The sequence below is a fragment of the Danio rerio genome, chromosome 3 (assembly GCF_052040795.2).
Source record: "Danio rerio strain M-AB ecotype USA chromosome 3, GRCz13ab, whole genome shotgun sequence".
Classification (NCBI taxonomy): Eukaryota; Metazoa; Chordata; class Actinopteri; order Cypriniformes; family Danionidae; genus Danio; species Danio rerio.
The window spans coordinates 20,430,966-20,441,905 of record NC_141023.1 but is presented as its reverse complement, the minus strand read 5'-3'; the positions used below and the strand labels follow the sequence as shown (position 1 = coordinate 20,441,905).

The 10,940-nt window shown below is 34.5% G+C and overlaps 1 protein-coding gene and 1 long non-coding RNA gene across 5 annotated transcripts in view; one reads left to right on the top strand and one right to left on the bottom strand.

The window, feature by feature from the left end:
* The window catches only part of LOC147845592 (uncharacterized), a 344,082-nt gene that overhangs the window by 171,590 nt on the left and 161,552 nt on the right, over positions 1-10,940 (bottom strand). The gene's annotated exons all lie outside the window — the stretch shown is intronic.
* The window catches only part of fam117aa (family with sequence similarity 117 member Aa), a 28,139-nt gene continuing 20,656 nt past the window's right edge, over positions 3,458-10,940 (top strand). For all 4 annotated transcript variants that reach the window (XR_015480646.1, XR_015480645.1, XR_015480647.1 and 1 more), the window contains exon 1: positions 3,458-3,954. Coding sequence is in view for 1 of the 4 variants with exons in the window: in XM_087244225.1 (XP_087100351.1) it covers positions 3,837-3,954 (118 nt within the window). In the remaining 3 variants the exon portion in view is untranslated. The remainder of the gene's footprint in view (positions 3,955-10,940) is intronic.

The following is a 10,940-nucleotide window of genomic DNA, read 5'->3' as shown; positions in this document are numbered from 1 at the left end:
ACATGGTCACCCACTGAAGCGAAGCAGGGCTGCGCCAGGCCTGCACTAGGTTGCTGCCGGAAGTAGTGAGCAAGGGGCGCTCAACCTGTGCGTCTGTGTGGGTTCTAACACCCCAGTATAGTGAAGGGGACACTATCATGTCAGTGAGCTCTGTCTTACAGATGAGGCGTTATACCGAGGTCCTGACTCTCTGTGGTTGTTAAAAATCCCAGGATGTCCTTTGAAAAGAGAAGGGGTTTAACCCCGCCATCCTTGCCAAATTTTCCCACTGGCCTCTGTCCATCATGGCCTCCTAACCTTCCTCATGTCAGGCTTTATCACTGTGTCTCCTCTACACTAATCAGCTGGTGTGAAAAGCGCTATAAAAAATGTAAGGAATTATTATTAAAATTTTTTTTTTTTCAATATCGTGCAGCCCTAATTTGAACAACTTTAAAGGCGATTTTCTCAATTATTTAGATTTTTCTGAACCCTCAGATTCCAGGTCTTAGCCAGATATTGTCCTGTCCTATCCTTTATCAATGCGAAGTCTCTTTATTTGGCATTCAGATGAGGTATAATTCTCAATTTAAAAAATTGCACTCAAAAAAATTTGTTGAATCAACACAATTCATGAGATTTTTTTGGAACAGGTTAATCGTTTTGTGTTCAAAGCAGTTGAAAGTGTTAAGTTAACTTAATCGATTTGTGTTGGGACAACATGAATGAATTGTGTGAAACCCCGCTTTTTATTTATTTATTTTTATTTTTTTTACAGTTTATGTAGTCCAAGGTCACACATAATATTTAGGACTTGCACAAAAAAGAACTCCAATCATTTTCTAATGGATTAAATTGAGTCCTGCCATACATTCCTTTTTCCTCACTGAATATCCCTTTTATTAGGTTATATGGCACATTGTGGTCAATACCCGCCCTGCTTGTGCATCATGTATATACTTGCTTGTCTGTATACATTGCAGGAATGCAGTAGAGTTCTGTGTATCACCTATCAGCCATTTCGTAATGTCTGATGAAGGATAGGTGGCACAGAAGTGGGCCTGGACAGAAATAGCATCCACCTGTTTGTCCAAATGCATTCATAACAGCCATACTCATGTTCGCACACACCTCAACCTATACTGATGATCGGAAGGAACACATACTACACTACAGTTCAACAAATGAGAAATATACTGATTGGGGGTGTTTGTTTCAAGTATCTCATTTTCTCAAATGAGATACTTGACAAATTTCTATCTATCTATCTATCTATCTATCTATCTATCTATCTATCTATCTATCTATCTATCTATCTATCTATCTATCTATCTATCTATCTATCTATCTATCTATCTATCTGTCTGTCTATCTATCTATCTGTCTGTCTGTCTGTCTGTCTGTCTGTCTGTCTGTCTGTCTGTCTGTCTGTCTGTCTGTCTGTCTGTCTGTCCATTTATCTATCTAAAGACTACAAAATGTCTGTCTGTTTTCTATCTATCTATCTATCTATCTATCTATCTATCTATCTATCTATCTATCTATCTATCTATCTATCTATCTATCTATCTATCTATCTATCTATCTATCTATCTGTCTGTCTGTCTGTCTGTCTGTCTGTCTGTCTGTCTGTCTGTCTGTCTGTCTGTCTGTCTGTCTGTCCATTTATCTATCTAAAGACTACAAAATGTCTGTCTGTTTTCTATCTATCTATCTATCTATCTATCTATCTATCTATCTATCTATCTATCTATCTATCTATCTGTCTGTCTGTCTGTCTGTCTGTCTGTCTGTCTGTCTGTCTGTCTGTCTGTCTGTCTGTCTGTCTGTCCATTTATCTATCTAAAGACTACAAAATGTCTGTCTGTTTTCTATCTATCTATCTATCTATCTATCTATCTATCTATCTATCTATCTATCTATCTGTCTGTCTGTCTGTCTATCTATCTATCTATCTATCTGTCTGTCTGTCTGTCTGTCTGTCTGTCTGTCTGTCTGTCTGTCTGTCTGTCTGTCTGTCTGTCCATTTATCTATCTAAAGACTACAAAATGTCTGTCTGTTTTCTATCTATCTATCTATCTATCTATCTATCTATCTATCTATCTATCTATCTATCTATCTATCTATCTATCTATCTGTCTGTCTGTCTGTCTGTCTGTCTGTCTGTCTGTCTGTCTGTCTGTCTGTCTGTCTGTCTGTCTGTCTGTCTGTCTGTCCATTTATCTATCTAAAGACTACAAAATGTCTGTCTGTTTTCTATCTATCTATCTATCTATCTATCTATCTATCTATCTATCTATCTATCTATCTATCTATCTATCTATCTATCTATCTATCTATCTATCTATCTATCTATCTATCTATAACAATTTACATATAGCAGGGCAAAGTAATATGACAATATATATCATATTGACACATCTATCGTGTCATATTATGCTATTATCATTTATTTTGACTCAAAATACATTGTTTACGGTAAAAATTCTTCATCATTTTGATGAACGGAATACTATACCAAAGGCAGAAAAGAGAATAACAACATGGAGAAAAAGTTGATAAAAAAGTACATTTAGCATTTTATTTAGCAATATTTTTATGTTGGGCAGGTAATCATTATTTTTAAGTGTTTTAAATGTCATTAATATTTATTTAATATCTTTACATTCTGAATCAGTCGTTTGCTCTAAAATTCTAAATGAAGTGAGAAAAATAATCACATATGAACGAGCAGTACATTTTAAAATCCATAAAAGAAATAGTCATTTCTATGTAGTTAGCATGTATATCAATTATTGAGTGATTTGACATGTTAAAATGTGTTATACTGTGATACACAGCAATATCATGAGAGGAAATGAGAGGTTTGTCATATTGCCTTGTACTAATATTTAGTGTATATAGGCCTATCTATTATGCTTATTCATTTTATGTATAGTCCTGCTTGTGTTATTTGAGTCTTGTAGCATGTCAATGCCCAATTCCCCACTGTAATTGTTAAAATATACATTATTACTTTTATTATATGAAATATATTATATTGGTTATGGCCCCTCTGCTTTCTAGGCCTAACTTTCTAGTCGTCAGACATTGGAAAACATATATTGGCCAACCCGTCCATTCATAAATTCCCATTAAGGACAGTAAATGTCAAATTAAAAGCCTTAATATATCTGTATTTTAACATAATTCAGTTTTCTCTTAATATACCAATATTCTTTAATTCGGGAGACCATTTAGTAACTTACCACGCATTGTGTTTCTCTCTGCTGGAGGCTGAACTCTCCAAGTCTGTGGAAAGCCTGAATTTTAATGAAGTGGGCGTGGAAAGCCAAATATGAGAACCGCCCCTATGAGATCGATGCTTTCAACGACCAATGGAGAGTAAGTAGTATTTTCCCGCAGCCAATCAGAGTAGAAACATGTGTTTAGACGCTGTGCGGTGCTCTGAATCCGACACGAGCGTGTAGGTTGGCTGTTGTCAGATTGTGCATTGAAGAATTGGCAGCAGCCCATACAATGAAGTTCTGCTCCTCAGCTATAAGTTTACTAGGCCAAGTGGAATAAACCGTTCAGGACGGTGCATATGAAGTTTAGATGGTTAATCACACAGTAACAGTACCGCATTTCGTTAAATTAGTTAGTTTAGAAGAACTTAACTAACGTTACCATGACAAAAGAAAGTAGCTGACTAGCTAGCGACTGAGCTAAATCAAAATATTTGCATAGAAACTTTATTTTTGACGGTTGAGTTGGACGGAAAACCTTCCTGAGGTGTCAGCTGTGGGCAAACGCCGGAGTTTGCGAGATTCGTGAACTTTTGAAAGACTTTTTAAGAGCACAAAAGCGACTGGGAATGTCGTGTCGGAGTGGAGTGGCCCGGGTGGGTAATCAAGGACTGCAGCCCCTCCGAGCCACGGTTCCGTTTCAGCTGCAGAACCGAACAGCACTGCGCTGCAAAGACACCAAAACAGGTAAAAACCGCAAGAAATACACGAAAAACACTTCACAAATACCTGCTGTTTACTTGGTAGTATGCTCAACTTTCCTATCAACTTGAACACTTCTCATTTGGTGGTTAGAACTATTACAGTATTATTAAAAATAACCGAAAATGGTACGTTAATAATAACGTGAATGGAAAAACTACAGATGTATGTGCTTCAGCAGCTGCTCTCTCAATGGCTTCAGTCAACGGTGTTCAAGAAATTTCCCAGTGCACTGAACGACCCCCACCTTATTCCCTACATGTTTTGTGCTCACAAAGCATGGCATGGGACTGAACAAACATAGCAGGTCTGTTGTATCAAAACATTTCTGATGTCTGTTTTAGGTGTTTTTGTTTGCCTGCGGTGTTTTACAAGCTCTCTCGTCCACTGTTCAGCTTATAAACTGTGTGTGTCCACCAGTGCTCAAGAGGTCTGTTTTGCTTCAGCTTAAATATCTGCAGGCCAGGCAGCATCAGGAAAAACAAATTACAACTGTCACATTCCAGTGATCTGCACTTACACACCAGGATGTCAGATTGTGAACAGTTCTCGCATTGTTTTGTGTCGCTCAAGCATTGTGCTGTACAGAAGTATTTTAATTGCTCGTTTAGTATCATGTATAAGGGGTCTCCAGCCTTGGTTTATCAAGAAATGGTAGAAGGACTACAATTTGTGAAATGTGTACATTAAACCTGGTGAATAATAGCATGTATATTATGATATGTTAATATAAAAGTTGTTTAAACTGAAAAAATAAGCTTTCATCCTAATGACTGAGAAGTATTTTAGGTTCAGTAAAGAACCATTTAGTTTTAGTTGAGTATTTTATTTTAATAGTAGTTTATATAATAATTGGATTATTTTTGGGGGGTGAATCTTGTTATTTTAAAGAACATTTGTAGAATAAAACATGTTCATCAGTGATGAAAGTTTTTCATTGAACCACCAATAACAAACTTGTTTTAGGAGTTCACTATTGTATTGCGTTGCATAGGCCTGTCACAATAATCAATATATCGACTTATCGCACAACACATGGACATGACCTCAATCATTTTTGGTGATGCAATGTAAATCACCCCTACATAAGCAATTCTAGCAACATTTTAGCTGATTGAACAACATCTCTATCTCTATTGTAGGTGTCAGTGTCAGTATGGTGAAAAAATAGTATAGTATGTACTATAAATTACTTCAGTATATTTTCATTTGGGTGTCAGACAACTGAAAATAGATCTGGTAGCAGATATCACAGCTTCTGTTACTTGTCACCTTTTGTTAACATTTATTATTATTTATTTAGGATATGCGTTTTAACATTCTGACTTCAATCCCTAGTTGTTAAATTGTTCAAATAAATAAAATTAAATATTATGTGTTTTTGGACGAGTGGAGTTGTATTGTGATGATATATTGTTTTTCTGGCGTTAGATGGACTTAAAATGACAATAATATTGGTTGTTGCAATATATTTTGGTGCCATATATCGTACGACAAAAAATAGATATTGTGACAGGCCTAGCATTGCAACTTTTTTCACAAAAATAACTTTTTGATCAAACAATTATTGAAAACCAAATACCTTTTTACAGGGTTCATACGGTCATGGAAAACCTGCAAAAGTCATGGAATTTTGACATGACATTTTACAGGCCTGGAAAAGTTTTGGAAAACAGAAAAAACCCACAAAGTTTTGGAAAAGTCATGGATAACAGATATCTGTATACTTGAATTTAGGTTATTTACTTCTTTTTCTGTCCTTGGCCAATCCTATACTCTCACGTTATTAGTGCGGTGTAAGCATTATCTAAAACAATTGTACATAGATATAAACATAAATTGAAACAAAAATTGTTTGTTGCGTGTTTTACCATATGCTGTAATAAATTCGAAATTGCAACATGCATTGTTTTTTTCTTTTACTACGCAAATAGACACTGCATGAAACATTAGGTCATGAACATTTACTTGAAAGTAGGCATAAGATTCTGACAGTATGATAACCTTGGATAAAAATATCACGGTATCGTGATTACTGCTCTAAAATATATACTTTTTAAATGTCTGGGTAAACATCAAAAATTTTTCCCCCCTCTGAACACAACATATTTTATTTTGTGAAAGATTTAAAATATTTTGAAGCAGTCAGGCTGAATAATTGAAATGAATGATTGACTTCTGCTGTCTTCATAAGTTTCAAAAACACTGATTTCTTTACAATTTAAAACTTCATCTTCGGATATATTTTTTGCTGAAGATACTGTTGTCCTAAAAAAAATGTAAATGTAAATAAAAAATCGTACACAAACCTTAGAAACGGTATTGCAGAATTTCCAAACCACGGTATACCTTGAAAACAATTATCGTCCCAAGCCTACTTGAAAGTCTTGAAAAAATCATGAAAAAGTCATGGATTTTTAGTAGTAAAAATGTGTATAAACCCAGTTTTTAATAACCTGCATTACTTTGTAGTCAACTTTTGTCCAGGTTTAACACTTTTCATTGGTGTCTGGGTCTTTCATGTATTTTAAATCTGCATATTGTCAGATTTATAATACTTTAAAATAGGGCTGGGCGATTTTATTTAAAAATAAAAAAAATTTTGGCCAAAAATAAAATCAAAATCTCAATTAATTGAACATTTGAACTCTATTACGATTAATGCATGATTATTTTATTTATGTAATAAATTTTTATTTCATTTTATTTTATTTTTTGCCCTCTCTGTACTCGCCTATACTCTTCAACGCTACCAAGCTGACCGATCACAGAGGTTGCGCTAAGTGTCGTCGCAACAAGTAGTTACTTTTTTTTGAGGGGTCAACGTCAGAATCAGTCACAGCGAGGGGCTGTGTGGGGGAAGTTAGGATGATTCTAAGGGCCTACCCCACTTTCCTCCGGCGCCCCTCACAAGGGTTATGCGAATGCATAAATGTTGCACCAGATGTTGTGATATGATGCGCTCAACGCAGAAGTGTAAACTCCACACGTGGTAGGGAAAGTAATTGAAAAAAATGACCTGGAAAAATCTAGCCGATTTTTCTCAATGATGATTTCGATTACTTTTCGATGAATCGCCCAACCCTACTTTAAAAAGTCTTGACTTGTTTATAATAGAATGTGTTAATCACAAAGACTCTTTGATTCTCATCTTCACAATGTACAAATGAACTCAACAGTGAGTCTGCAAACAGATTGACTGAAATAACTTTTACCATGCTTTAGCTCAACAGCAAATCCCTCTGGTCTCTTAACATTGAGCTGTTGTCATTAAGCGTTATAGCCCACGCAGACCGAGGCCACTTTCATAGATTTCCACAGAGCTGGAACACCAGTCATTCAAGAAGTTTTACACATGCCTTCCTTACATATTTGCTCGTTAAATATCTAGACACCCATGCAGCTCTTTCACCTACCACTAAGAGAATCCTTTGTGCAGAATTCATCAGAATTTACTTAAAAATTAAGGTTGATTCATTATTTTATTCAGATCATGCTGGCATGTTACTTTAAGTACACGTAAATGGTCTGAAGATTCTTTAGCTGTTTCTGAATTTAGCGCAGTGTCATGGCATGTGTTTATATAGGTACACAAAGGAGCTCAGGCGGGGGTTCAGAGGTTGTGTTCATAGTGTTTGGCTGCATGTAACTTTAGTCCATATGCCAGCGAGTGTATTTTTATACTCTGCTCACCGTGCCTGGAAGAGCGCTCAGGAAGACTGTAAAACATACACGTGCAGCCTCATTGAGAAAACACAAATGATCTTATAAAACCCGTCAAAAATATGTTCAGGTCATTTTTTTCACACCAAGTGTAAAATGACAAAAAAAAAAGACTTTAGAGAATACAATGAAAAAGAAGATTCATTTGATTTACACAATGTTTTTAAGGTAAGTGGTTGCAAACTATTTATATGTGCTAAATTTAAACAAACAAATTAAGTAGAACATTTTATACATTTAGTTTGTTTCAGTTCAGCCCTTATAAATAGATTGCAAACACTTAAAACATTTTGTAAATCAAATGAATCGTCTTTTTTAGAGTACTTCTTTACTTTTGTATCATTTATTTAAAGATTTGCCATGACAAAACAGTGATATAGACCATTTTAATGTCATGTCATTGGCCCATGAACATTTCCTGCTTGTTATCAAACTATTTCTGTAATGAGGAAATTCAATCATAATTTGACATTAAAACAGCTATCAGAACATTATTTATCAATATGTGGCTCTTTTTGGATTCTCGTAGGCTATGGAAATGTGATATGTGATGTCATCATATTCAATAATACAGCTATCTAGTATACAACCACTCATTGGCTAGTAATTAAAGTCTTTTGTGAAAGGTAAAATTAGCACAAAATATCTTTTTCAAAATACATTCTTGTATATCTATAAGTCATCATAAGTCAGTTTTTCGAAGGGTAAGAAAGTGGCAGTCTGATTCAACCACATCTGCTTAAGTCATGATGTATGAAATATTGTTTCAGGGTTCAATCAGCTACTCATTTCAAGTGAGAAAATATTAGTTTATGACCACGTTTTGGTCATTTCACACATGAAGGTGAATTTTATTTAAAACATGTTGTACACTACAGTCTCTGGACTTGCTATATATATATATATATATATATATATATATATATATATATATATATATATATATATATATATATATATATATATATATATATATATATATAGCGATCATGATTTTTGAAAGTATTACATCTCTTTGTAAACAATATTACCATTTTTTAAGTCTCCCCACACAGTTTGATAGAGCACTTGGACCTGGAAGCACTTAAAAAGTGGATATTGATGAAGGAATGTTAGGAGTGGAAGAATACATTAGAATACATTTTCTAGCTAGATAAGCACAAACGTGTAACCCAGATTCTAGTCCATGACAAAGTTGTAGACTAGTTTTACAAGTCAAAAGATAAATAGCTGGAAATAGGGCAAAAGGTTTACCAATAATCTTCTGAACTTTCACTTCTTGCAATAAAGATCTTATATTCAATTGGCAAACAAACGTTGTAATCAAAAATAATAGTTTTTCATTCAGTTTATGGAAAGATGATGTTGAAAAAAGATACATGCTTTTCATTTAAGCATTCAAATTTGAACTATTGTAATGTGCTATTGTGAAGTATGTTAACCAATACTTGCACCACTTTTCCACATTTGCACCGGACACTTTCTTACAATCACTACATGTATCTTTAAAAGAAGTGCATTTCTGAAGTGTGCTTCACACAGGTGAGTGGGCTTGACAAACTACCTTTAGAAACACTCTTCTCTATTTAAAAAAGCAGTCTCCCCCTCATTAATCCTCAAAAATGCAGTCCCGATAATTATTTTCAATATTGAACGATAACTGTATATATTTCGAGATATATTATATATAGTTAATTTATTTTTTTACTTCGTATATATTTAGAAGTTTTTAATCCTTCCAGATTTAAAAGGGTACCCCAATAATGACTGAAGCCACAAAAATAAGAGGGTCCATTGAATGGCATAACATCTTCAGCGGATAAATTTCCAATGTTGCACATTTATGCTGTGTGATTGGCTCTTAGATCAATATAGAGTAAAAAAAGCCCAGTGGTTATTATTGTTATTGACATAAATTTTGTCAAGATTCAATATAATATCCTTCATCGGCCCAGCCCTAGACCATATAACTATTTGCACTGGATACAAGTTAAACAGCAAATTGTTTTAAAGCCATAAATGCTTTGGCTTCAGACTCCAGAGTACATCAAAGATCTGTCATTTCAATCTTCCTCGAGATCATTAAGATCAGATTCATAGATTATCCTGAAGGTCCCATGCAGTGTAGAGGTGATCTTGCATTCTCAGATATAGATTATGGTGCTCTTCAACCTCTCTGTCAGTGTTTAAATCGCGTATTAAGGCCAATTTGTTTTATAGCTCAGTATTATGTTATATGCAGCTTGGTGTCATGTTGGTATGTTGTGTCATTAGGATTTTTGTTCTTCTTTTACAGCACTTTGGTATACCTAAATGTTTTTTAATGTGCTTTATTAAAAAAAAAAAAAGAGATATATTGATCAATTCTAGGGATGCTCCGATCAGGATTTTTGCAGCCGATACAGAGTACCGATATCTTATTATGGTCATCGGCCGGTTCAGAATACTGATTCTGATGCTTTAAGCTTTATATAACCTTACCATTGCATAAAGCACATTTTCCCTCACGCTCCTCACATAGTTTACCTCCTAACTTGTTGGAGCTGCTGATGCATAATATATGGATGCACACATGCGTCTTCGTCTGCTTGTAAACTCATAAACATAAACACTTGCGATTGATTGATGAGATCAGCCAGATTAGCTAGTACCAATCAAGAGATGAAATGTGATTATGTGATACCGGTCTCTGGCCGATCAATCGGAGCATCCTTAATCGATTCTGCATTGAAAATGTATCATATATAAAGTATTAGTTAAAGTCAGATGGGGACATTTGCTGTATTTTCATTTAATCACCTTACAACTTCAGTTAAACCACACAAATATGAATATCTTTATGTTTGGAAGAGAAAAACTTCATTTACACATAACTGACTAATTAATTTGGCAAAAAAAGAGACAAACTACAGTTAATCATTAATTGATTGGTTTTATTTTACTATGCAAACATACTCCTTATGAATCGAAAAACAAAGAGCTTGCAAAAAATACATCCTAGTTTGTTCAAATTTAATTTGCTCTCTTTTCAATTTTTAGTATAATCTCTATTTGATTAGCAGCCATTCTCTACTGAGTCTTCCTCAGGAAGCAAGCATGCTTTAAAAAAAATGAAAGTGTATCAAAAATGAAACAACTGAAATACAGAGCATACACTTTGAAAGATGCTGGGTATTACACACAATCAATTTCTGTTGCGATTAACATAAAGGAATTAAGTGAACTAATTGGTTTTTACAAATTTAAGT